The sequence below is a fragment of the Brachyhypopomus gauderio genome, chromosome 15 (assembly GCF_052324685.1).
Source record: "Brachyhypopomus gauderio isolate BG-103 chromosome 15, BGAUD_0.2, whole genome shotgun sequence".
NCBI classification, from domain to species: Eukaryota; Metazoa; Chordata; class Actinopteri; order Gymnotiformes; family Hypopomidae; genus Brachyhypopomus; species Brachyhypopomus gauderio.
In genome coordinates this window covers 14,734,110-14,762,023 of record NC_135225.1, presented here as the reverse complement: position 1 = coordinate 14,762,023, position 27,914 = coordinate 14,734,110, and the positions used below count along the sequence as shown (strand labels likewise).

Sequence of the window (27,914 nt, the reverse complement as noted above, 5' to 3'; positions counted from 1 at the left end):
CCCCCACATCTCTCTCTGTTCTGTCCCTGCACCTCCCTGTCTAGCCCCCCACGTTTCTCTCTGTTCTGTCCCTGCGCCTCCCTGGCTAGCCCCCCACATCTCTCTCTGTTCTGTCCCTGCGCCTCCCTGTCTAGCCCCCCACATCTCTCTCTGTTCTGTCCCTGCACCTCCCTGTCTAGCCCCCCACATCTCTCTCTGTTCTGTCCCTGCACCTCCCTGTCTAGCCCCCCACATCTCTCTCTGTTCTGTCCCTGCGCCTCCCTGTCTAGCCCCCCACGTCTCTCTCTGTTCTGTCCCTGCACCTCCCTGTCTAGCCCCACACGTCTCTCTCTGTTCTGTCCCTGCGCCTCCCTGTCTAGCCCCCCACGTCTCTCTCTGTTCTGTCCCTGCGCCTCCCTGTCTAGCCCCCCACATCTCTCTCTGTTCTGTCCCTGCACCTCCCTGTCTAACCCCCCACATCTCTCTCTGTTCTGTCCCTGCACCTCCCTGTCTAGCCCCCCACGTCTCTCTCTGTTCTGTCCCTGACTCTGTGCCTCCTCTCAGCTCCTCACTGCAGGGCTGGGTGCTGTGACCGTGGCACTGAGAGTGCAGGCGGGTTAGCAGCAACACCTGCTCTTCCTCTGAGGCAGACACTTTCTCTGAGGCAGACACTTTCTCTGAGGCAGACCCTTTCTCTGAGGCAGACACTTCCTCTGGGGCAGACCTTGTGTTTTGTCAGATGCTGTATCAGCCAATTGATTTGCCAACAAGCTATTTAGTTTTTGTTGTGTTTCTTGAAATGTAAATGTTACAGCTGCAACAGTAATGTTAGTAATGCACACTAATATTAACATCCCAAAAGAATAAGAGGGAATGTCACTTTGAAGTCAATGTTTTCAGTTCTTTTTACTTTTTTTATTTGTATTTCCTGATCAGCTGATTTCCAGAAAAACCATTTGTTCAGATCCGTGCAGCTGGTCGCTAGAGTGAGTGCCAGTCCTCAGAATGATGTATTAATAATCATTCTCAAGTAATAAGCCTTATAAGGTCACTGGAGCAGTGATGAAAGGCTTTCCTGGATACATGATTTCACTTTCCCCCACATTACAATACATCAGCTGTAGCAGTGTCCACAGCCTTTACTGGTGATGTAGTACGTGAGATTGGTCTCGAGACCCTTTCATTTATGGTCTCTGTCTTGTCTCGGCCTTGACATCATTTGGAATCGGTCTTGTCGCAGGGTAAGGATTACTGGGAAATTGTTCCTGAGAACTGCCAAGTTCGTAGCTCTGTCTGAGTCCACTGTATGCTACACTTGATTTTCTGCCATTACTGAATGTCAGCATTATATTTCCACAGAATACAGTAGCTACAGATTTTCAGTAGACTAAAAGGAGGAGAATTTTAGATAGTTCATGTTAAATGGAATTAAAAATAAAGGTTTTACATATTTATACTACTAAACACACTACTCTAGCTAGTTTTACAAGTTTATTGTTATTGATAGTGTTAGATATCTTCTGAGTGTAAGTTTATTCTTTATTTATTCAAATTAAGCCTAATAAAACCAACATCCTAATACCAAAAAAATGTGCTTAATTGTACAACTCTCAGTTTTAACCGTTAGCTAACACCCTAATGCCAAATGCTACTTTCACCTGAACCGAAATATTGTTCATGCTGAATTTGTCAGCTTTAGGTTTACCCTGGGCCCACAGCTTCGTCACCATGGTGAGAAAACCAAACTCATTACTGTTGCGGTGTTGTAGCACGTTCTGAAAGCAATCAGAGATTTGCACCCCTATTTTAGCAGAATTGTCACATTTTCTTTTAATAATAACATTGGCGTAAGATCCTTTTTGCTTGGGTTATATTTGGGTGACTTGAGGATTTTACTTCTAACTCTTATAGAGCAGTGGAGGAGAGAGGTTTCATCATAATTTTCTTCTGTAGGTTCCAGTGTAGTTGGACTCCGATTATTGTATACTTAATATTGACTACATATGATTTAATTATACAATACATAATACACTCACCGGCCACTTGCTAGTACTGGGTTGGACATCCTTTTGCCTTCAGAACCGCCTTAATCCTTCGTGTCATAGATTCAACAAGGTACTGGAAACATTCCTCAGAGAGTCTGGTCCATATTGACATGATGGCATCACACAATTGCTGCAGATTTGTGGGCTGCACATCCATGACGTGAATCTCCCTTTCCACAACATCCCAAAGGTACTCTATTGGATTGAGGTCTGGTGACTGTGGAGCCCATTTGAGTACAGTGAACTCATTGTCGTGAAACCAGTCTGAGATGATTTGCGCTTTATGATATGGCACGTTATCCTGCTGGAGGTAGCCATCAGAAGATGGGTACACTGTGGTCATAAAGGGATGGACATGGCCAGCAACAATACTCAGGTAGGCTATGGCGTTGACACGATGCTCAATTGGTACTAATGGGCCCCTGTGTGTGCCAGGAAAATATCGCCCACACCACTGCACCATCACCACCAGCCTGAACCGTTGATACAAGACAGGATGGATCCATGCTTTAATTTTTTTGATGCCAAATTCAGACCCTACCATCTGAATGTCGCAGCAGAAATCGAGCCTCATCAGACCAGTCCAGTCTTCTATTGTCCAATTTTGGTGACCTGTGCAAATTGTAGCCTCAGTTTATTGTTCTTAGCTGACAGCAGTGACACCCGGTGTGGTCTTCTGCTGTGGTAGCCCATCTGACTCGAGGTTCAACGTGTTGTGCATTCAGAGATGCTCTTCTGCATGCCTCGATTTTAACAACTGGTTATTTGAGTTACTGTTGCCGTTCTATTAGCTCAAACCAGTCTGGCCATTCTCCTCTGACCTCTGTCATCAACAAGATATTTGTGCCCACAGAACTGCCGCTCGCTGGATATTTTCTCTTTTTTTGGACCATACTCTATAAACCGTAGAGATGGTTGTGTGTGAAAATCCCAGTAGATCAGCAGTTTCTGAATTACACAGACCAGCCCACCTGGCACCAACAACCATGCTACGTTCAAAGTCACTTAAATCACCTTTCTTCCCCATCCTGATGCTCGGTTTGAACTGCAGCAGATCATCTTGGCCATGTCTACATGCCTAAATGCATTGAGTTGCTTCCATGTGATTGGCTGATTTGACATTTGCGTTAATGAGCAATTGGGCAGGTGTACCTATTAAAGTGGCCGATGTGAGTGTAGATATTAATCTTCTTCTTCTTCTTTCGGTAGCCCATAAAACTAACTAACTCCAGATATTTTTCCTTATTTTCCTTATTTTATTTTACTTAAAAATGCATCTTAAGGCCAGTTTGTCATCACTGTAATTGAAGGCCAGTCATCTTAAGGCCAGTTTGTCATCACTCTAATGGTAGACCAGTCATCTTAAGGCCAGTTTGTCATCACTCTAATGGTAGACCAGTCGTCTTAAGGCCAGTTTGTCAACAATCTAATTGTAGACCAGTCATCTTAAGGTCACTTTGTCATCACTCAAACTGGCCTCAAAGCGACTGGTCTACAAGTAGTCATCACTCTAATGGTAGACCTGTCATCTTAAGGCCAGTTTGTCAACTTTCTAATTGTAGACCAGTCATCTTAAGGCCAGTTTTTCATCACTCTAATGATAGACCAGTCATCTTAAGGCCAGTTTGTCATCACTCTAATTGTACACCAGTCGTCTTAAGGCCACTTTGTCATCACTCTAATGGTAGACCAGTCATCTTAAGGCCAGTTTGTCATCACTCTAATGGTAGACCAGTCATCTTAAGGCCAGTTTGTCATCACTCTAATGGTAGACCAGTCGTCTTAAGGCCAGTTTGTCATCACTCTAATGGTAGACCAGTCGTCTTAAGGCCAGTTTGTCATCACTCTAATGGTAGACCAGTCGTCTTAAGGCCAGTTTGTCATCACTCTAATGGTAGACCAGTCATCTTAAGGCCAGTTTGTCATCACTCTAATGGTAGACCAGTCATCTTAAGGCCAGTTTGTCATCACTCTAATGGTAGACCAGTCGTCTTAAGGCCAGTTTGTTTTGCACTTATAGTATTGTTAACCTTGTAAATCCTGTAAAGTGCTTTGTGACAACATGTGTTATCACTGTTATGCGGATGACACCCAGCTCTTCTTTTCCTTCCCACCTTCTGACACACAGGTTTCAGCTCGAATCTCTGCATGTCTGAAAGACATTGCCTCTTGGATGGCAGCTCACCACCTAAAGCTTAACCCAAGCAAGACAGAGATGCTGTACATCCCTGCAAGAGTCAGTCCTCATCGTGATCTTTCTATCTCATTCGAGAACACCGTGATCACTCCATCCATGGAAGCGCGTAGCCTTGGTGTAGTTGTCGACAATCAGCTCTCCTTCACGGCCCACGTTGCTAACACAACACGATCATGCAGATTCGCCCTTCACAACATTCGGAGGATTCGGCCATTTCTCTCTAGGGAGGCCACTCAGGTCCTTGTCCAGTCCCTTGTTATCTCAAGACTGGACTACTGCAACTCCCTACTGGCTGGTCTTCCTATGCATGCCATCAAACCCCTGCAACTGATCCAGAACGCTGCAGCTCGGTTGGTCTTCAACCTTCCCAAGTTCAGCCATGTCACTCCCTTGCTGTCCTCCCTCCACTGGCTTCCGGTAGCTGCCCGCATCAAATATAAAACCCTGGTGCTGGCCTACAAAGCAAAGAATGGTCCAGCTCCTCCTTACTTGATGGCCATGGTAAAACCCAGATGCATACCTAGAGCCCTCCGCGCCTCAAGTATGTCTCGTCTTGACCCTCCATCATCCAGGACACATGGGAGACAAGCATCCAGACTTTTCTCTGTCCTGGCTCCAAGGTGGTGGAATGAACTTCCCTTGTGTGTCCGAACATCGGAGTCACTTGCTGTCTTCAGACGCCGACTGAAGACCCACCTCTTTCAAGTGCACTTTGCATAATTATGCTTTGTCTATTGTACTTTATCGTCTCTTTCCTCAGGTATTGTGCATAATTGGGTTATAGGAATTGTTTACTGTCTCTTTCCTCAGGGGATGTGTATATTCAGGTATAATTGTTAGGTATCATTTGACTTTCGTCTAGTGGTTTTTCCAGCTTAGAGTACCTTGTGTTCAGGACTATCTATTCTACCTTGGAGATTCCAAGCAACTACATAGCACTTTTGTAAGTCGCTCTGGATAAGAGCGTCTGCTAAATGCCATAAATGTAAATGTAATGTAAATGTAAATGTGTTGTGAAAAGCACTATACAAATATATTTGATTTGATTTGATTTGATCTAATTGTAGACCAGTCATCTTAAGGTCACTTTGTCATCACTCAAACTGGCCTCAAGACGACTGGTCTACAATTAGTCATCACTCTAATGATAGACCAGTCATCTTAAGGCCAGTTTGTCAACTTTCTAATTGTAGACCAGTCATCTTAAGGCCAGTTTGTCATCACTCTAATGGTAGACCAGTCATCATAAGGCCAGTTTGTCATCACTCTAATTGTAGACCAGTTGTCTTAAGGCCACTTTGTCATCACTCTAATGGTAGACCAGTCATCTTAAGGCCAGTTTGTCATCACTCTAATGGTAGACCAGTCATCTTAAGGCCAGTTTGTCATCACTCTAATGGTAGACCAGTCATCTTAAGGCCAGTTTGTCATCACTCTAATGGTAGACCAGTCATCTTAAGGCCAGTTTGAAATTATCAGCTTTTTGGGAGGCTAAACACTTTCCTCAATGCAGACAGAAGTCCTTTCGTTCTGTAGATACTCTCAACAACAAATTTTAGATATATGTTTAGATATTTTATGCCAGACAACTTTTGATACAGATAAGATTTATTAATACCCAAAATATATTCTTTACAATAAAAGAAATTGGGGTTCAATGTGTTTACAGGTGAATGGAAATGGTACTTGATCTTTGGTGTGATTGATTTCCGACTCTAGCAAATGAGAGTTGAGCAACGCTGTGTGTTCGAGCGAGGTACTGGGTACTGGAGTTTAACAACAGTGCACATTTGAACTGGGTTATAATTAGACATTTTCTAAGCTTTGTGATCCAATGTGAAAAAACTCTGAGCTTCATGTACGAGTTAGTGAAGGAAAGATCACGTTGTTTACTCAGGCCACAACTACCCAACAAACGATCAGTCCCCCTGCGCGCACACCTTTCCGTCCTCTGCCTAGCCACTATGTAAAGGGGGTCCACACACGTTTGCCTTCCTCTCCTGCTGTCCTGTGGAGTGTAACTCTGGGCCCTGATAGAGCAATTAAACTCTTCTTCCTCCCCACCTTTTGGTAATGAGGCTGGGTGCATTTCTCCCTCCATAACACTTTACTCTCCCCTAATGGGACATCATTATTGTCAAAGAAACAATGCAGATGGAAATGAACACACTCATTAGGCTTCACACGTGGCACCCTTCAGAGAGACACTCCCTCTCACTGGCCTGCACGTGCCCTTGTTTGTTTAGTGTGTGTGTGTGTGTGTGTGTGTGTGTGTGATGGGGAGTTGGGGGGTGTGTAATGTAGCATGTGTAGTTCATGTTCATGTTAAGTGTTGGTCGAGTGTAGCCTTTTCTGTCTGGGTCGTTGATATACAGTTTAATAACGATGCACCTGGTCTTCTGTCTCTCTCTCTCTCTCTTCCACTTTCTCCCTCTCTTTTCAGGACTCCAGATCCCTCTCTCCAGTCAGTAAAGGAGGTGCTGAGAGGAGGATCCAGCAGCTGGAGGAGTTACTGGCTCTCAAGGTGATAAAACACTAAATCTCTCCCTCCCTCCCTCACTGTGGTGGTGTGGGTCTTCAGGTGTGAATGTCCCAGACTTTGAGCCACTGCACAGAGCCAGCCCGCCTGCACGGCCTCATTACCACCTCTCCTTCCTGCACATTTTAGCCACAGAACAAAGAGCATCACCCGAACTGTGAATCCAGCCCTCAAGAATATGGCCTTATTAGACCTGTAAAGGGGTGTGTGTGTGTGTGTGTGTGTGTGTGTGTGTGTGTGTGTGTGTGTGTGTGTGGGCGTACGTGTGTGTGTGTGTGTGTGTGTGTGTGTGTGTGTGTGTGTGTGTGTGTGTGTGTGTGTGTGTGTGTGTGTGTGTGTGTGTGTGGGCGTACGTGTGCGAGGAAGAGAAGTTACAGCATTTTATGCTGCTGAGATGATGGGTTGATGGTAGAGTTATCCACAGCAGTTACAGGAGATCCAGTGACACACCGGAGACTCATTCAACACACACACACACAAACTGCAGCTGCCCTCCTCTGACTGCTGTCTTCCACCTGACCTTCTACTCTTCCTCTGAACACACACACACTTGTTCACCGTCTGTGAAGGCAATGAAACAGCAGGAGAGAAGCTACTCTGGCGCAAGACTGCTGCAGGACCCCTAGTCTCTACTAAACGAATCATTTCCATCTCTCTGCTGACCTTCACATAAACACACACACACACAAACGTCTCTCCAGCTCTCTCTGTTTTGCTCTTTGACCTTGTTTCTCCTTGTACTAGATAGCTTTAACTCTGGGATGGTTGAAAATGCCTCAAATATGCTAATAAAGCAAGGCAGAACAGTTTATGAAAACATTTCATTTATTCATTCATTCATTCATTGTTGTGGGTAAAGAAAAGCTTCTGAGAACCAGTGTCTTGTTAATCATGTTCCAGAGCAGAGATATTTTCTGACATTGCTTGTCCAGACCCATGGTGGTTCATTTAGTGCAGATAAAACCTAAAATAAAATGTAGAAACACTTAATCACAGACAACATGCCAGTTGCCATTACATCTCGCATTCTGCCTCGTGTCCCTGTGCGTGAGGCTCGGAGCATCAGGGGTCCAGAGTAGAGGGGTCCAGAGTAGAGAGGTCCAGAGTAGAGGGGTCCAGAGTAGAGGGGTCCAGAGTAGAGGGGTCCAGAGAGAGGGGTCCAGAGCAGCACACTGGCTGAGCATCCAGCCACCCATTAAGTGTGTGTATGTGAGTATGTGAATGTGTGGCTGCATGCATGCGGGTGTGTGCATGTGTGAGTGTAGGTGTGTGTGCATGCGAGTGTGCATTTGTATGTGTGTGAGTGTGTGTGCATGCGAGTGTGCTTTTCTGTGAGGCTGTGTGTGTGTGTGAGTGTATTGATCGCGGGGCCTTGCGTGCACTGCTCTGTCCACTCTGAGGACCCCTCGTATGGGATGATGTGGCTAACGCTCTGTCACTCCGATGTGAAACACTTCAGCACGCTGCTGTTCATTAGGACTCCTCACTTCTCCTCTCACTCTCCCCCTTCTCCTCTTTTCTCTACTTTTCTTTGCCGTTTTTTTCTCTGAAGGATCTGCCTGGGTGTCCTCTTGTGAATATCTGAGCAGTAAATCCATACATGTCACACAGGCGGAGGGGTCGAGAACGGCTTGTTCTCTTTGTCCTTGTTATTAATAACAGGGTTCAGGGCTCTGCTTTTCCCGACTGGCAGGCCTGGCGTGTGATGGCGGCCGTAAACAAGCCTCTCTCCAGCTCGGTGGGCTGCTGCTCCTGCCCCCTCCCCTCCCCTCCCTGCCCTCCCCTCCCTGCCCTCCCCTCTCCTCACTCCGCTCTGGCCGCTCAAGCAGAAAGCAGGGCTGACTGGCTGCGCTAGCTCTCGGCCTCGCTAAGGTCAGAATAATAGGGGAGCTTCTTGTCAGGAAAATCTATATGTTCAACCCCGAAAAGTCCCATGTAATCTTTAGTGGGGATCTTTTTTCCCCCCCCCGTTTTTTTCTTCTTCTTCTTCAAATAACTGCCAGACTTAGAGCGGTACTTGCAGGCGATTGGGAGACGACCCCTCTCCCAAGCTGGACCCCCACCCCCCACCCCGATCGCCTGGCCGCCCCCTCCCTGCTCCGGGAGTTGCCCCCTGTTGAGGGGCTTTAACTGGAATGAAGGAGTCAGCTTCTCCCTGTTGGCCGGCCAGGGAAATGTCAGGCTGTAATTATGTCTCAGGTGCCAGGTTGGCGTGGAAACGCTGATCAGTGTCTTGCTCTAAGAGAAAGCGAGAGCAAAAGAAAGACGAGCACGAATGAGCATTTTGTTTTTAAAAGAGATGAACGGCTTCCCAGCGATGTAAGACCGCGGTCTTCCCGAGGACCTCCTGGCCAGCAAAAAGCAGGGAAAAAAGTTCCCCACTAATAGGAATTAATAGGAACATTTGAATATATAACGTAACATAGTGTAAAAAGTAAGATTTGCCTAATGTGTTTCCAGTGTAGTCCGACACGGTCCGACGACCAAAGTTAACACTCTGGAACAACATTGGCTTTTCTGGAGCACGGCCGTGAACAGCAGCAGGGAGAGGCTCACGTATTCATGTCCAGAATACAGCCTTGTGCAGACGGCTTCCTCATCAACTCTCCCCCGTCATTCTGTCCGGGTCCACACGGGGGCGCTGGAGAGGCGCTCACTGTGTAGCCTGGTGCTGCTCCAACTCCTTCACCTTCTCTGATCGCTCCGTTCCTTGTATGTGGCAGCACGTGCAGGTTTGGTGGTCGCGGTGCTGCTTCTCCGCCCCACACATTCAGCATTCCCGCTTTCCTTTCACTTCAACGAGAAAGAAATACGTTTTTCTTGAGAGGCACCACACTCGTCATCGACTTTACTTCGCTAAGCAAAATTGATTTTCTTGATGCCAGAGATGCAGCTATTGGATGATACTGCAATCGCAGTCCTTGCAGCCGATTGGATAGAGCTCGTTTTATTTGCATAACAACCAATTACTGTTTCATAAAGCCAAATCACATTGCCAATAAAAATCTAGAAAACATCTGATGGGCCCTTTGCGGTTGAGTGGAGGGTTATAAAGGACCCATGGGTCACATGGTCTCCACCCCTGGGTTTAATGAATAGATGTATGAAAAGTGGTTTCTATTATAACAGCCAGTTTAGTCATAAAACAATCATGGGATTTTTTACTTTTAATTTAAACTTTTATCATGCTTTTATCAATTTTTAACATGTATCCATTCACAGAGCTATTTAAATTAATACACAAGACAAAGATTTTTTTAAAGCATTGTTTGTGGATGTTCTCATGTGCATGCGTGTGTTGCAGACAGAAGAGAATGAGGAGCTGAGGAGAGCACATGCCCAACGCCATGACCGCCTGCGTCTGATCCAGACCAACTACAAGGCAATGAAAGAGCAGCTTAGACAGGTGGAGGACCTACAGGGCATGTGAGTGACCATCATTAACACTAATGTTACACTCCTGTCACTAGCCTTCCCAACAAACACCAACACCCCCCTCTGAACACTGTTTTACTCCTGTCACTAGCCTTCCCCAACAAACACCAACATTCCCCTCTCAACACTAATGTTTCACTCCTGTCACTAGCCTTCCCAACAAACGCCAACACCCCCCTCTGAACACTAATGTTTCACTCCTGTCACTAGCCTTCCCAACAAACGCCAACACCCCCCTCTGAACACTAATGTTTCCCATCAAACCCCAGAACTTCTCTCTGAACATTCCTCCATGAACACTACGCTTTCCCTCCAAATCCTCATGTTCTACAAACACCATTTCCATCCAAAAAATCAAAATTCCTCAACAAACACCAACATTTTCCTCTGAACACTAATATTCCCCAACAAACACCAACATTTTCCTCTGAACACAAATATTCCCCAACAAACACCAACATTCCACTCTGAACACTAATATTCCCCAACAAACACCAACATTCCCATCTGAACACTAATATTCCCCAACAAACACCAACATTCCCCTCTGAACACTAATATTCCCCAACAAACACCAACATTCCCCTCTGAACACTAATATTCCACAACAAACACCAACATTCCCCTCTGAACACTAATATTCCCCAACAAACACCAACATTCCCCTCTGAACACTAATACTCCCCAACAAACACCAACATTCCCCTCTGAACACTAATATTCCCCAACAAACACCAACATTCCCCTCTGAACACTAATACTCCCCAACAAACACCAACATTCCCCTCTGAACACTAATATTCCCCAACAAACACCAGCATTCCCCTCTGAACACTAATATTCCCCAACAAACACCAACATTCCCCTCTGAACACAAATATTCCCCAACAAACACCAACATTCCCCTCTGAACACTAATATTCCCCAACAAACACCAGCATTCCCATCTGAACACTAATATTCCCCAACAAACACCAACATTCCCCTCTGAACACAAATATTCCCCAACAAACACCAACATTCCCCTCTGAACACAAATATTCCCCAACAAACACCAACATTCCCCTCTGAACACAAATATTCCCCAACAAACACCAACATCCCCCTCTGAACACTAATATTCCCCAACACCAACATCCCCCTCTGAACACAAATATTCCCCAACAAACACCAACATTCCCCTCTGAACACAAATATTCCCCAACAAACACCAACATCCCCCTCTGAACACTAATATTCCCCAACACCAACATCCCCCTCTGAACACAAATATTCCCCAACAAACACCAACATTCCCCTCTGAACACAAATATTCCACAACAAACACCAACATTCCCCTCTGAACACAAATATTCCCCAACAAACACCAACATTCCCCTCTGAACACAAATATTCCCCAACAAACACCAACATCCCCCTCTGAACACTAATATTCCCCAACAAACACCAACATTCCTCTCTGAACACTAATATTCCACAACAAACACCCCCCCCCCCCCCAACACCCCACTGGTGTTGGCTAACGTACAATTACATTTCTCTGAGGACACCCGCAGTGCCAGCGCTGTGGTGCCAGGTTGTCGGTATAGGACACTGCAGGTTAGGCAGATGACACAACACTGGGCTCCTGGCTCAGGACATTGCTGCATCTGTGACGCTGCTAGACTAGCCAACAAACTTCAGGTGCTTATTTGGTGCAATAGTACAAATGCTCTAAATATATGTTTTGTTTTGGTTTTTATGGACATTTTGTAAAAGAAACATGTGTGAGAGATTGAAAGTAAATGATTGGAGTTAATTTGAGCTGCACTACTTTTGAGTTAAAGCGTCCCAGCGAGGTGTCATTAAGATTTCCTGCACCCTCTCACTCCCTTTTGAAGCCCTTTATATGTAACTAATGGAAGTGTATGTAGAGTATCCACGCAGGACTAAAGTGTTGACCTTGTCAGCTCTGCTCTCGCTGGGTTAATTAAAGAGAACAACCATGCAACATGAGCCCGTGTGAAAGGAGTGTGAATTGATCCAGCTCTTCTGCATCTGTATGTGCATCTGATTGTGTTGTGAGGAAATACATCATCTCCAACCTCCCACTTTTGATTAGACAATGTGTGAAAACACAGTTACATTTCCTGGTGAAAGCTTCACTCTTTTTTTTTCTGTGACACACTGACTGTAGTGCTGATGATACTAGTTCCAGAATTAGTCTGATACGAAAACATTCATCATTTGAAATGCTTTGATTTTTTAATATATTGTGCTCAATTTGTCACATCCTTTCATAAATAGGTTAATATTACATACGTATTTTATGGATAAAAATTTTACAAAGGTTAGTGCTGCTGTTGGCTGGTACCCAACCCAGGTACCCAGAGTTTCTTTTTTTTTCTCCTTTGAGATCAATGTAAATGTCATCTCCCAGTGGACGCTTTAAAATAGCCCTGCTGCAGCGGCCACAGCACCAGAGTGCAGTACAGCTCTGACTGGCCTGTGTTGCTGCTCCTGGAGCTTTGCAGATGTTTGTGGCTGTCTGAAGCAGATCCCAGCGTCTGAGGCCCACAGGGACCGTGCCAGTCAGTCCGGAAGACAACAGGAAATGAAGAAGCTCTGTTAAATGCGTGGAAATCAGTGCTAACAAGCCAGGGGGGAAAATGTCAGCCCTTATTCGCTTTTTGGGGCTCGTTACGGAACCCCCAGCCGCCGCCATGCTGGGTTCCTTCCACGTTCCTCCACTCAGACTCCGGTGCACGGCGGGTGGTCGAGGCGATGGCACGCAACTCATGACCTGTTTGTTCGCGTGCTTTTGTTTTAGGTGATTTTTAGAATGTCTTTCGTTTTTTTTTTCTCAGTACAAACTCACGCTCGTCTCGCTTCGCCCCGGCAAATAAATTCATTCGCCATCGCGGCTTAGTGGCTCAGTCTTTCCAGCTTTGAGGCTGAACGTCCCTGCCCACCTGCCGGCCGAGGGGCTCCGGTGAGCTCAGTCTTGCGGAGTTGTCAGACGGAGAGTCAGGTCCGTCGAGGGAGGGATCCCAGAGAGTGAGCTCTTCCTGAGCCTGCTGGCGATGAAGCCGGGCGCTCATCAACATGCAGCTCTTCCCCCAGCCGCCCTGTGGAGCTCGCCGTGTCGTTTACCATTAGCTCCACGCTAACCCAGCACCATTAGCAGAAAACACAGAGCCTCTCCTCTTAAATCTGCTTTCTGAGTTCCTAAATCAGACAGGGGGCGATGGGATGAGTAAATAGAATTAAAGGTTATTAAAACATCCAGACTCTGATCAAAGTTGCACTCATAAACAGATTCTCAGAATCAAAGCAATTAGCCGCCTCCTTTCTAAAAACTTCCTCCTCTTTCCCTTTCATGCTGTCTAAGGGAGCAGTGGTTGTGTGATGGAGGCTCTCTCAGACCTGGAGATCTTCATCTCAACACCATTCATATCCGTAATGCTGAATTTCACAGTGGAGCTGAATTGCAGCTCTCTGGGATGTGTGCGCTGACCCAACAGTGTGGGTGGCTGTGGTGGGGATTTTAGTGGGGTGGAGGTGGTGGAGATGGACTGCTCCAACAGAGGCCACTGCTCCCCCTCCACTGGAGCTCCAGTCCAAGGGTGTTGAGAGTGGGGCCATGAGGAGGCTGTGAGAAGACCTCGAGAAGCAGACTTTTTACACAGGCTGGAGTTACTCTGTAAAAATGGACCAGACCCTAGAACTGCTCCTTCAGACCTTAGAACTGCTCTTTCTGATCTAAGAACTACTCTTCCAGTTGGGTCTGAACACTGATGTATAATGATTGTTAGAAAATGGATAAAAAAGTAGGAAGGGGTCGTAGTGCAGTGGACACAGGTAGGAGCATGAAGTATTTATAAGTGAGATTCTGCAATGAGACTCACCTCTGTTTGTGTTTGGTCATTATTTACATGTGCCTGGCCCACAGGGACCCCTCTGTAGCAGACCACTCAGGGCTGCCTTGGGCTCAAACGTGTGTGTGTGTGTGAGTGTATGTCACAGTCAAGGCCACTGATTTGAATACTGGCAAGCACACAAGTGCCCAGACCCTGCAGTGCTTGTTCAACACCTCCCCTGTGTTTACAATGTGCCAGAGGCTGTCAGGTGTGGCACTGTGTGTGTGTGTGTGTGTGTGTGTGTGTGTGTGTGTGTGTGTGTGTGTGTGTGTGTGTGTGTGTGTGAGCGTGTGAGCGTGTGAGCGTGTGTGTGTGAGCGTGTGAGCGTGTGTGCTTTCGCTTTTCTTCGTTTGGGCACCAAATATTCATATGTGAATCCAGTAAAATGTGGAGATGCAAGAAATGTTGGCGGGGCATATTTTGGTGTCTCTGGTCAGGGTTGTGATCTAAGGAGTGGTTGCAGTTAGACTTGTGTAAGTCAGCACTTGGTCCCATGGTGTGGTGATGAGTGGAGGTGTGGGTGTGCGTGCAGGCGGAGGCGCGGGCGGAGGCGGGTGGAGCCGTGTCAGCTGCGACAGGAAAACAGCGATGCCGTTTGGAACGAGCTGGCCTTCTTTAAGAGAGAGAACAAGAAGCTTCTTGCTGAGAAGTAAGTGAGACACCCTCCGTGTGTCTGTACGTGTCTTTATTTTGTCTCCCTGTTGAAGTGCGTCTCCTTATCTCAGTGTGTGTCTCCTTTTGTCAGTCTCCCTTTTGCAGAGTGTCTTTGTCTCTCTCTCTCTCTCTCTCTCTCTCTCTCTCTGTCGCAGTGTGTGTCTGTGTTCATCTTCTGCCACTGTCTGCTCTTTTTGCTGGCTTCATGTTGTGGGTGTGAAGGTTTGATCTTGTAGCCTCTTCACTGTCTTCCTCTCCATCATCTACCACACAGTCACACACTTCTGCCTACCACATACAGTAAGGTATTTCTACTATCCACCACACACACATATCTATGCTCCCACATACTCTTCCATACTATGACACACTCCTCCATGCTCCCACACACTCACTGTGGTCTCCATGCACCCACACACTCCTCCACGTTCCCACACACTCCTCCACGCTACCACACACTCCTCCACACACACTCCCTTGTGCCATCATTAGAGTCTCCATACACCAGCAACGCTGCTTCCAGACTCAGAGAGCCTTTCCCCAGTGACGGAGAAGAATAATTACACTATCGAGTTTCAAACCATGTGTGTGTGTTTGTGTGTCTGGCCAGTGTTAATGATTAATGATAATTTGGGGTGTTAATGATTAAGGCTTATTTCATGCCAGCTACAGCACCTCTCTCCCCACTTCTCCCTCTAGCAGAGACAAACATTAATGGGTTTAAATGATTTGTGTTTTCGGCACGTGGCTCCACTTCCTCTGTAGTACTAGATTTGGGAAATGGCCACTTCCTGCGTGTGTTTACACTCTACCGGCCAGAGATCGGTTTTGTAGGCCGTGTTCAGACGAGATGATGTCCATTCACAGCCATTTTGTCAAGCAAGGGTGCGGGTTGCAGTTCAGTGACAGTGCAGTGCTGCGTGCGTGCGTGCGTGCGTGCGTGCGTGCGTGCGTGCGTGCGTGCGTGCGTGCGTGCGTGCGTGCGTGCGTGCGTGCGTGCGTGCGTGCGTGCGTGCGTGCGTGCGTGCGTGCGTGCGTGCGTGCGTGCGTGCGTGCGTGCGTGCGTGCGTGTGTTAAATACCACCATTCTTGTCTGCTGGAGAAGTCGTTCTTATTAGGCCGGCTTGCCTCTGCGTTTGCCGGGCTTGGTTTGGCCTGTGCGGTGCTGAGGGCCATACCCCTGCCAGCCTGCGTGACCTGGTCCTCCCCCGTTTGATCTCTACCCCCGGCCCACTCTTGCAGGAGCCCCCTGCCCCCCCCCCCAGCCCCTGTCCTCCTAATCCCAGCTGAGCTCATTATGATGTAGCCTGGCTGCCTGCTCCCACTCCTCCCCCACGCGCCCCCCCACCTCGTGAGCTCGAGCTGTCCGAGCTCATTACAGGCTCGCGGCCTCTGCTGCTGCCCTGAGCCTTCAGCAGCTGCCGGGGCTACAGCTGGAGACGGGGCAGCAGACGGGGCTGGGGCAGCAGACGGGGCGCGTGGGGGCACGGAAAGGGCTGTTTTACTGCCTGGCTTTTGGAATGAAGTTTTGGTGCAAGATTTTTTGGAATATGGTTTGGTGCTGGGATTTGTGTCGAGGGCATGTGGGTGATCTTGAGGGTGACCATTGAGCAGCACCAGGAAGTGTCTCTCTATCTGTCTCTCTCTCTCTCTCTCTCTCTCTGTCACTCTCTTGGTCTCTCTCTTTTTCTCTCTCTCCCTGTTGTATGTTCATTATGTGCAGTAAGAATGATGGTACGAACACGTGAGGTATAATTAGGCTGAGTTTCTTTATCCAGCTGTTTTGCGGCCTGCCCATCTAAATTAGCGTTGCTAGGCGGCGATTAGAGCTGGCCTCCGCCTTAGCCAGCCCGAGAGTTCGAACCACGGAAGGAGGCGGAGCCAGTGGCACACCGCCATTCCACTGGCCGCGCCTCTGTGATAGCCCTGCTCAAGGTTGCGCTCACAAGTGTTGTGCTGATTGGCTAATGGTTAATTACCTCCTCGCGGCCTGTCGTTGTGGGACGTCTAATTGCGGGAGAAGGCGGCTGCTGTGTGCTTAAGTGGAAGAGCTCTGAGCAGGCGTTCACTCTCCTCCAGTAATCATTCCTCCTCCGGCCCCCTGGTGGCCAGACCCTCCCCGCCGGCCACGCCGCGCTCCCCGCTCATAAAGAATGCGGGCGTGATGTCCAAACGGCCGTTTTTCCAAATGAGGAGAGAGTTGGACTCCATACTGTTCGGGTGGAGGGGGAGAAGCCGGCTCATCGCTTAGGCCCACCAGAGCGCAAAACGTGTCTGTCTGCTACGGCCAGGACCGCCAGGATCACGTGTCCACCTGCACGTGCTTACGCCTCTCTGTGTCTCACAATATGCAAAGAGAAACCCTTCCTTGTGGACCGCCAGGTTGTCTCAGGAACTGCCAGGTTGTCTCAGGGACCACCGGGTTGTCTCATGGACCACCGAGGTTGTCTCGGGGACCGTCAGGTTGTCTCGGGGACCGTCAGGTTGTCTCGGGGGCTGGCAAGTTACCTTATTACAAACTGAAGGAGCACGGGGAGGCGGAGGCGTCCTGCGGAGGGCCGGCTCACTGCGCTACGCCAGGTTCCAGCCTCCGGAGCGGCGCTAGAGAGCACTCTGGAGGGAAATAAGTTTGATTAAGTAAATTGCAAAAACAAATAAAGCGGCGAGCTCAGCCTTCCCCTCCACTAATGCCTCCTCGTCATACAGAGAGCCCAGAAAGTTCATTTGCTGGGAGATCATCTACCCCCCCCCCCCCCCCTTCTCCTCTCCATTAATCTCTCTCTCTTTCTCTCGCTCCTTTTCCCCTCCTGTCTGTCCCTCCTCCCACATCCATCCCCCCCACAGTATTACGCCAGAGTTTCACACACTTGGTGTCCAAGATCGCAAGAACTGTAGTTAAAGGTCGGTGGGTAGGAAGAGACAGAGATGATTTAGGCCTCATAAACAGAGTAAACAGGGCCCTTAGCCAGAGATGGCTACACTCACACGACATCAAAGCGTGAATTATTCAGCCATTACGCATGAAAGCAGCTCGGAGATGCCCGCACGCTGCTGCCTCTGCTGAGAGGGGCCATTACGCACGTGCTCTGCGACTTTGAGTCTAATGAACTTTAATAAAGTTTCCCCTTTTCACTGCCGCGTTTCCCCTGTTTCATCTTGATTGCTAAAAGGTATTGGGAGTAATGAGGGGCTTTTGGCCCAGGGTCCCTCTCCACGCTCAGGAGTCCAGAGAAAACACACACACGCACACACTAAATGTTTAATGTGTGTTTTGATGGATAGTGAGCGCCTTGCCCCTTCCCTCAATTATTTGTTAAATTAATGATAAAAAATAAATAAATAAAATGCACATAATGATTTAACAAGGGCTGATAATGTTTTTTCTCATAACATGAGAGAACTGCAGTGCAGTGAATCAGGCAGGTGATGCATACTACACTCGTCCCCTCTCTCACCATTAAGCCCTTCTGCTTAGAAATGAAGAGATTTGGATTTTTCTCTCTCTCTCCCTCTCTTTCTCTCCCTCTCTCCCCCTCCCTGTCTCTCTCTCCCTCTCTTTATCTCTCTATCTATCTCTCCCCCTCCCTTTCCCTCTCAGATGATTTTCTTGCTTTTCAAAAGTGAATTGCAGTAAGTTCGGATAGATATTTTTAAATGCCTCCTTAACAGTTAGAGACAAAAGGGTTTTTATTTATGTATATGTTTATTTTTGACTAAGAGGGTCTTCTGTGTTGCCCAGGCTGTTTGTGAGAGGCAAGATATGGATATGCAAACAGCGTTCACTGTGTGTGTGCGTGTGTGTATGTGTTTCTGTGTGTGTGCGTGTGTGTGTGTGTGTGTGAGACACCTCAGAAGAGAGAGGACTATGAGTCCTGTATGTAGTGCCTGGAGCCACAGGACAGCAAGCCTGCTGATGACCAGAGTGCACAGGGCTGTCCCACAGGACCTCTGATCCAGGATCAGTTAGAAGCCCGCTTCCCGGACCACTCCATTTCCCCTTTCCCCACTTTTAATGCCAGCAGGGTTTTTCTCTGCTGCTGTAGTGCATCAGCTATGCGAGCTGGAGGGGGGTGGAGAGGCCGTGGGTGGAGCGGCTGATGTGCTGCCTCACGGGCCCCACGCGGCCCGCTCCATCTCTCCCCCCTGTGGCGGGGCACATAGTGTAGCGGTGGGCAGGAGACAGATGCCTCGCGGAGGTTCGCGCAACACAGAAGCCAATTAGAGCTTCGCAATCACCAGCCACTGGTTCCCTCAGCCTCAAGCAACCTGTCTCAAACTGTAAAATAGTGCCACAAGCAAGACTCAGGAATTCATGTCCAGTTGTCTGATGGTCCTTTAGACTTTCATCTACTTATTTGTTATCTTATGTTTATTTATATTCACTCTGTGTGTGTGTGTGCGCTTGTGTGCGTGTGTGTGTGCGTGCGTGCGTGCGTGTGTGTGTGCATGCTGTAAATATACCTGCAACACTTTATGCCTGTCAACTGGAATTGATGCACATTTTAGTTTAGAATTACTTCTTAGTTCAGGCTTGTTTATTTATTTGTTTATTATGCGGCTGTAGGGGTGGGTGTATAAGGGTGGGTGTAGATCTGTTACCCTGCACCACACCTAGAGCAAGACCATCCCTCTGAATCAGAGCAGAGGTGAAAACTTCAGACTTCTGCTGTCTGCTCAGAGCAGAGAGCTGCAGGACCTCGACCTCCTGCACCCTCTTATACAAACAAACACACACACACACACACTCCGCTTCTTCAGTTATTCATTCCAGAAGATTCCCTGCTGGAGCCGAAAACTCCAGAGAAGGACCAGCTAACCGTCCTGGGGGAGTGATCGAGCCTCCGCATAAACATCTGTTATTCAAATGGAAGAATTCACACGCGGCCCGGTGGAGGAAGAGGAGGGGGAGGAAGAGGAGGGGGCGGGCTCCTTAGCAACATCTTCAAAAAACAATTACACGTTGTTGACATGAGGAGAGGCGCCGCAGTCACTGGGTTTTAATTGAGCGGCTGTCAGGGTCAAGAGAGGCTGACTACGGTACCACAGCTGGAGTGTAAATACACCCAGTGCGGCTGTCTGCAGACAACAGTCGACCCACAGGGACCCGCAACACCTCAACACCACACAGCCAGAAAGGAGGCAGCTCGCTACACACAGCCTCCTTATTAAAAGCACAGGCTCAACGTGAACTGGTTTTAAAACGGAGCTGGGTTAAGGACTCCTGATGAAGGAAGCGTTTCTAATATTACCTTCACTTTCTGTGACATCTTTTAGAAAATATCAAGAGACCCTTGACACAGCGCTCAAAAACAAAAGAGTTTTTATCTCCATAAATGTCCTTAAATTAATCCACATTTCACAGTGATAACCAGCCTCCGATCAATAACTAATTTCTGTATTGGCAGATGTCTAGGATTCTATCTTTGGCTGCAATGTCTTCTCCAAAGTGTCATTGCACTTCCCGAGGGACACAGAATGGAGAATGGCGATCCATATCTCCATCTGCTGAAGAATAACCCAGCATTCCTAATGAAAACCCGGCCGGCAGGCTGCATCACTCTTGGTGTGGCGTCAATATCCGGACATCTATAAAGACACACATTAGAAACCCTAGATGACCGCGGCCTGCCTGTACCCGCATGATGGTACTCGCGTGTACCGTGAAAGCAATGGATCCGGTCTCCCTGAGCCCAGCTCTCCATCGACTGGGTGCGTTTATAGCGGAGGAGATCCATCGCCGGGGGGACACGCAGCCGTCTGGTTTTACACAACCTGCAGAGATTTTATTTATAAATCCATTTATTCAACCTCTCACCTGCCACATTCACTAATTAGACCTTTGGCACGAGGCGAGGCGAGTTTATTTGTGTAGTGCGTTTCACACACAATGGCATCCGAAGTGCGACGGGCGCAGGTCGTCTGTGGATTCTCACACATCATGAGACCGTGCAGTGACGTTCTGGAAAGAAAAAGAGACCGGTGTTGAGGGTGGACACTACAGGAGAGAGGGAGCAGTGTTGAGGGTAGACACTACAGGAGATAGAGACCGGTGTTGAGGGTAGACACTACAGGAGATAGAGACCGGTGTTGAGGGTAGACACTACAGGAGAGAGGGAGCGGTGTTGAGGGTAGACACTACAGGAGATAGAGACCGGTGTTGAGGGTAGACACTACAGGAGATAGAGACCAGTGTTGAGGGTGGACACTACAGGAGATAGAGACCGGTGTTGAGGGTAGACACTACAGGAGAGAGGGAGCGGTGTTGAGGGTAGACACTACAGGAGAGAGGGAGCGGTGTTGAGGGTAGACACTTCAGGAGAGAGAGACCGGTGTTGAGGGTAGACACTACAGGAGATAGAGACCGGTGTTGAGGGTGGACACTACAGGAGAGAGGGAGCAGTGTTGAGGGTAGACACTACAGGAGATAGAGACCGGTGTTGAGGGTAGACACTACAGGAGATAGAGACCGGTGTTGAGGGTAGACACTACAGGAGAGAGGGAGCGGTGTTGAGGGTAGACACTACAGGAGATAGAGACCGGTGTTGAGGGTAGACACTACAGGAGAGAGAGACCGGTGTTGAGGGTAGACACTACAGGAGATAGAGACCGGTGTTGAGGGTAGACACTACAGGAGAGAGGGAGCGGTGTTGAGGGTAGACACTACAGGAGATAGAGACCGGTGTTGAGGGTGGACACTACAGGAGAGAGGGAGCGGTGTTGAGGGTGGACACTACAGGAGAGAGGGAGCAGTGTTGAGGGTAGACACTACAGGAGATAGAGACCGGTGTTGAGGGTAGACACTACAGGAGATAGAGACCGGTGTTGAGGGTAGACACTACAGGAGAGAGGGAGCGGTGTTGAGGGTAGACACTACAGGAGATAGAGACCGGTGTTGAGGGTAGACACTACAGGAGAGAGAGACCGGTGTTGAGGGTAGACACTACAGGAGATAGAGACCTGTGTTGAGGGTAGACACTACAGGAGAGAGGGAGCGGTGTTGAGGGTAGACACTACAGGAGATAGAGACTGGTGTTGAGGGTGGACACTACAGGAGAGAGGGAGCGGTGTTGAGGGTAGACACTACAGGAGAGAGGGACCGGTGTTGAGGGTAGACACTACAGGAGAGAGAGACCGGTGTTGAGGGTAGACACTACAGGAGAGAGGGACCGTTGTTGAGAGTAGACACTACAGGAGATAGAGACCGGTGTTGAGGGTAGACACTACAGGAGATAGAGACCGGTGTTGAGAGTAGACACTACAGGAGAGAGGGAGCGGTGTTGAGGGTAGACACTACAGGAGGGAGGGAGCGGTGTTGAGGGTAGACACTACAGGAGATAGAGACCGGTGTTGAGGGTAGACACTACAGGAGAGAGGGAGCGGTGTTGAGGGTGGACACTACAGGAGATAGAGACCGGTGTTGAGGGTAGACACTACAGGAGAGAGGGACCGGTGTTGAGGGTAGACACTACAGGAGAGAGGGAGCGGTGTTGAGGGTAGACACTACAGGAGATAGAGACCGGTGTTGAGAGTAGACACTACAGGAGAGAGGGAGCGGTGTTGAGAGTAGACACTACAGGAGATAGAGACCGGTGTTGAGGGTAGACACTACAGGAGAGAGGGAGCGGTGTTGAGGGTAGACACTACAGGAGGGAGGGAGCAGTGTTGAGGGTGGACACTACAGGAGATAGAGACCGGTGTTGAGGGTAGACACTACAGGAGAGAGGGAGCGGTGTTGAGGGTAGACACTACAGGAGATAGAGACCGGTGTTGAGAGTAGACACTACAGGAGAGAGGGAGCGGTGTTGAGGGTAGACACTACAGGAGGGAGGGAGCGGTGTTGAGGGTAGACACTACAGGAAATAGAGACCGGTGTTGAGGGTAGACACTACAGGAGAGAGGGAGTGGTGTTGAGGGTAGACACTACAGGAGAGAGGGAGCGGTGTTGAGGGTAGACACTACAGGAGAGAGGGAGCGGTGTTGAGGGTAGACACTACAGGAGGGAGGGAGCAGTGTTGAGGGTGGACACTACAGGAGATAGAGACCGGTGTTGAGGGTAGACACTACAGGAGATAGAGACCGGTGTTGAGAGTAGACACTACAGGAGAGAGGGAGCGGTGTTGAGGGTAGACACTACAGGAGGGAGGGAGCGGTGTTGAGGGTAGACACTACAGGAGATAGAGACCGGTGTTGAGGGTAGACACTACAGGAGAGAGGGAGCGGTGTTGAGAGTAGACACTACAGGAGAGAGGGAGCGGTGTTGAGGGTAGACACTACAGGAGGGAGGGAGCGGTGTTGAGGGTAGACACTACAGGAGATATCAATCAATCAATCAATCAATCAAATTTTATTTATATAGCGCTTTTTACAACAGTTGTTGTCACAAAGCAGCTTTACAAGTGCCGAGTCCTAGCCCCCAGTGAGCAAGCCAAAGGCGACAGTGGCAAGGAAAAACTCCCTAGTTTTTTTGCATGAGGAAGAAACCTTGAGAGGAACCAAGACTCAGGGGGGGAACCCATCCTCCTCTGGCCGACACCGGTCACCATGACAACAACAACAATATAGACAGAATGTAGACAGAATGTAAAAGATGCAATAATGTCCATTTAGACCGAAAAAGATGTAATAATGTCCATCATGGTGTAGGCATCCGGTTAGGCAGGAGGTGGCCGGCCAGGATGGATCGCTTGTCTCTCCTCATCTCATTATTCCTCAAGCAGGCGGGCAGCCATGTGGAGAAATGAAACAGGGAAAATTAGCTCTGTATGAGGACATATACGGGACAGGTAAAATTATAAACATTTCTGGAGTGTGGCAGCAACTCCGGCACTAAGTTAAATTATTACAGCCTAGCTAAAAAAAGGCAGAACCAGAAGGTAACATAGGCTTGGGGGCATTCTGAGACAATGGCATCCGTCCACTGCACTGTCAACAAACTTGAGTGACCACGAGCAGTGACAGGATGACAGCACCAGCACCCCAGTCTACCATAAAACCCTTCGTCTATGAACCCCTGGATCTGTACCTTTATCTAAGGGGGATATTAATTATCAAACGCTAGACTAAATAAGTGGGTTTTCAACCTAGATTTAAAGATTGTGACTGTGTCAGAGTCCCGGACACATTTAGGAAGATTATTCCAAAGCTGGGGGGCCTTATAAGAAAAGGCTCTTCCCCCTGCTGTTACCTTGTTAATTTGTGGAACTAATAACAGACCAGCACCCTGTGATCTTAGTTGACGTGGGGGTTCATAGTAGGAAATAAGTTCCTGGAGGTATTCAGGAGCAAGCCCGTGTAGTGCTTTGTATGCTAATAATAGAATTTTAAAATCAATACGAAATTTAACTGGGAGCCAATGCAGGGCTGATAGGACTGGTCTAATATGCTGAAATTTTCTAGTTCTGGTCAGAACTCTAGCTGCGGCATTTTGAACTACTTGAAGTTTATTTAGATTCTTATTTGAACATCCTGACAGTAGTGAATTGCAGTAGTCTAGTCTAGAGCTAACAAAGGCGTGCACCAATTTTTCTGCATCATCCTGTGATAATGCATTTCTTAATTTGGCAATGTTGCGGAGATGTAGAAAAGCTATCCTAGTAGTATTATCTATATATTTATCAAATGATAGGTCGGAGTCGAGTATGACGCCTAGGTTTTTGGCTACTGTGCCAGGTGTAATGGGACAGTCTGCAAGATTAAGCATTAAATTAGGAATTTTCTGTCTTGCGGCCTTAGGGCCCACAAGGAGAACTTCTGTTTTGTCCTCATTTAATTGTAGGAAGTTTAGAGACATCCAGCATTTAATATCTCTTACACAGGCCTCAATTTTTCCTAAACTGAGTTTGTCATCGGGTTTGGCTGATATGTAAAGTTGAGTGTCATCCGCATAGCAGTGAAAATTGACACCATGTTTGTTTATAACTGTGCCCAATGGTAGCATATATAATGTAAATAATAGTGGTCCTAAGATGGAGCCTTGCGGGACCCCATAATTAACCATTGTACGTTTGGATGAAATATTATTGAGCTCTACAAACTGATAGCGATTTGTTAAGTAAGACTGAAACCATGAAAGGGCTGTGCCTGAGACTCCAACCCAGCGTTCTAACCTTTCTAGCAAGATCCTATGATCAATTGTGTCGAAAGCTGCACTAAGATCAAGAAGCACTAACAGTGATACATAGCCTTGATCTGATGCAAGGAGGAGATCATTTGTTACTTTAACTAATGCTGTTTCAGTACTGTGATGGGGCCTAAAACCAGATTGGAACTTTTCAAATGTGTTATTCCTATACAGATATAGGCATAATTGCTGGGCAACAGCTTTTTCTATGATCTTAGATATAAATGATGTGTTTGAAATGGGTCTATAATTAGACAGCACAGTCGGATCAAGATTTGGTTTCTTGATCAGAGGTTTGATAATTGCTAATTTACATGATTTGGGCATGTGACCTATTGTAATGGATGAGTTAACTATAGTTAGAAGAGGTTCAGTTACAGCTGGTAATACCTCTTTTAATAACTTTGAGGGAACTGAGTCTAATGTGCAGGTAGTACAATTTAAGGAAGAAATTATTTTCTCTAATTCTGATTTTGGGAGTGGATGAAAAGCATCAAGTTTTTCTCCTAGTATGTAATTTAAATCAATATCAACCAAACCAGATGACATACCAGTTGTATTGCTAATAAAGGGTTTTATATTTTGTCTAATATTCTCTATTTTATTATCAAAGAAATCTATAAATACATTACTAGTGAGGTTTACTGGAATCTGAGGTTCTGTGCCTGCTTGATTTTTTGTAAGTTTAGAAATAGTATTAAAAAGAAATCTAGGATTGTTTTTATTTTTCTCTATCAGTGAGGCTAAGTATGCTGAGCGTGCTTCAGTGAGTGCCCGTTTGTAGTCAATAATGCTATCCTTCCAGGCACAGTGGAATACTTCCAATTTAGTAGATCGCCATTTCCGCTCTAATTTACGTGCTATTTGTTTTAAGTTTCTAGTTTGGTCGGTGTACCATGGGGCGAGCTTTTTGGATCTAGCTTTTTTATATTTTAGTGGAGCTACTATATCTAGAGCTGATCTGCAGGTATTCTCTAAGTAGTCGGTTAGACTATCTAACTCTCCTGGATCGGATGGCGAGTGGGCTAAAGCAGTTAAGTCAGGGAGGGTTTCAATAAACTGTATTGCTGTTGTTGAATTTATTGAGCGCTTTATACACTGCCGAGGAGACGGGCGGGTATTTATGTTAAGGTGAAAATCGAATTTTACTAAATAATGATCAGAGATCGCTACGGTTTGCGGGAGTATGTTTATATTATCTACGTCGATACCCAGTGTTAATATTAGATCTAGGGTATGATTTCGATAATGTGTAGGTCCTACTACGTTTTGTTTAATGCCGACAGAGTTCAATATAGAAGTAAAAGCCCTTGTCAGTGGATCCTCCGCATTATCAAAGTGTATGTTAAAGTCTCCTACCATTATTATTTTGTCACTACATACTGCTAAATTTGCTGCAAAATCGGTGAAATCGTTTAAGAAATCTGAGTAAGGCCCTGGTGGTCTGTATACATTAGTTAGGGAGAATGTACTTTTATTTTCAGATGGACTAATTACATTAATAGACTGCATCTCAAATGAGTTTGAGATATCTAAGTATTTCTGATGAATTTCTAAACAATCACGATAGATTATACATATTCCACCTCCTCTGCCTGACAGTCTAGGTCTATGTATATAACTATATCCCACAGGAGTGGCTTCGTTTAGAGTTAAATAATCACCAGATTGAACCCACGTTTCAGTTAGACAAAGAATATCAATTTTCTGGTCTGTTATAAGTTCATTTACAAAAACTGCTTTTGAGTTGAGCGATCGAATATTGATTAATCCAATTTTCAGATCGGTCATATAGGTTGTAATAATTTGATGTGAAGTCTGAATATTAGTTAAAAACTTCGGGCGGACTATTTTCTTATGATTTAGTTTAACCCGGGGCACAGACACAGTCTCAATCCTAAGGGAACTTGGTGACGCCTCTAAGCAGCTCGCAGACAGATTTAACCCGTTAGTCTGCGGCCTGGTCGCGACCCTGGACAGTCAGCAGCTCCTAGTGCTACTCTGCCGACTAACTAACAGGCTATGGGCTATGCTGCAAGATAACAGGGCAGCGCCATCCCGGGTGGGGTGGACACCGTCCCTGCCTAAAAGACCAGGCTTGCCCTCGAACTCTTCCCAATTATTAATAAAGCCCACTTGATTTTCTGAACACCACTTGGACATCCAGCGGTTTAGCGACGTGAGCCTGCTGTACTGCTCATCACCGCGCCGCATTGGGATGGGGCCAGAGCAGATTACGGCATCGGACATCGTCTGGGCTAATTTAACCACCTCTTTAACATTAGCCTTAGTCACCTCTGACTGCCGCAGACGTATATCGTTGGCCCCTACATGAATCACTATCCTAGAAAACCTCCTATGAGCTAACAGTCTAAGGTTGCCACTAATGTCCGGCGCTCTGGCTCCCGGTAAACAGCTGACTGTAACCGCTGGTGCCCCTACAGCTACAGCTACTTTCACGTGCCGAACTATAGAGTCTCCTATCACCAGAGTCTCCTCAGCGGGTGTAACACTGAGCGGGGCAAACCTGTTTGACACGTGAACCGGGGAGTGGTGCTCTGGTGGGCTAGCGCTGGCGTTAGCGGTAGCTGCAGCCCTCGCTCTCCGACTACGCCGCCGAGACGTCACCCATTCGCCCCGCTGTGAGGGCTCTATCGCCGGAGTCGCGGAGGCGCTAGTTCTCCCTGGCGCGTCCACACCTACTACTGACCCTGTCCCTGTCTCTCTATCCCTCAATAATGAGTGGACGCGTCGCTCTAAACTTTCCACTTTCGCCACAAGAGAAGTAACTAACTGGCACCTCTCACAAATACTATCACTATTACTGTCGGTGGCGAAAGGGTCTAGACTAAACATGCCACACTCCGAACACGGGAACAAACCAACACCAGCCATGAATAAATCAAAACACTTACCGTGTCTAGCCGATATATAAACTTACGCTAGCTGATTTGTGAAGGCAGAAAATTGGTCAGCGGCCGGAATAAAACCTGTAAAATGTATCGAGGAATGCAAAAGGTAAAGATTAGCACGTAAATAGATTATT

At 47.4% G+C, this 27,914-nt stretch overlaps 1 protein-coding gene across 6 annotated transcripts in view; it reads left to right on the top strand.

The window, feature by feature from the left end:
• Nucleotides 1-27,914, top strand: part of cntln (centlein, centrosomal protein) — a 104,543-nt gene that overhangs the window by 40,655 nt on the left and 35,974 nt on the right. For all 6 annotated transcript variants that reach the window (XM_076973813.1, XM_076973812.1, XM_076973810.1 and 3 more), the window contains 3 exons: nt 6,665-6,745; nt 10,065-10,186; nt 14,627-14,743. In XM_076973813.1, coding sequence (XP_076829928.1) covers nt 6,665-6,745; nt 10,065-10,186; nt 14,627-14,743 — 320 coding nt within the window. The remainder of the gene's footprint in view (nt 1-6,664; nt 6,746-10,064; nt 10,187-14,626; nt 14,744-27,914) is intronic.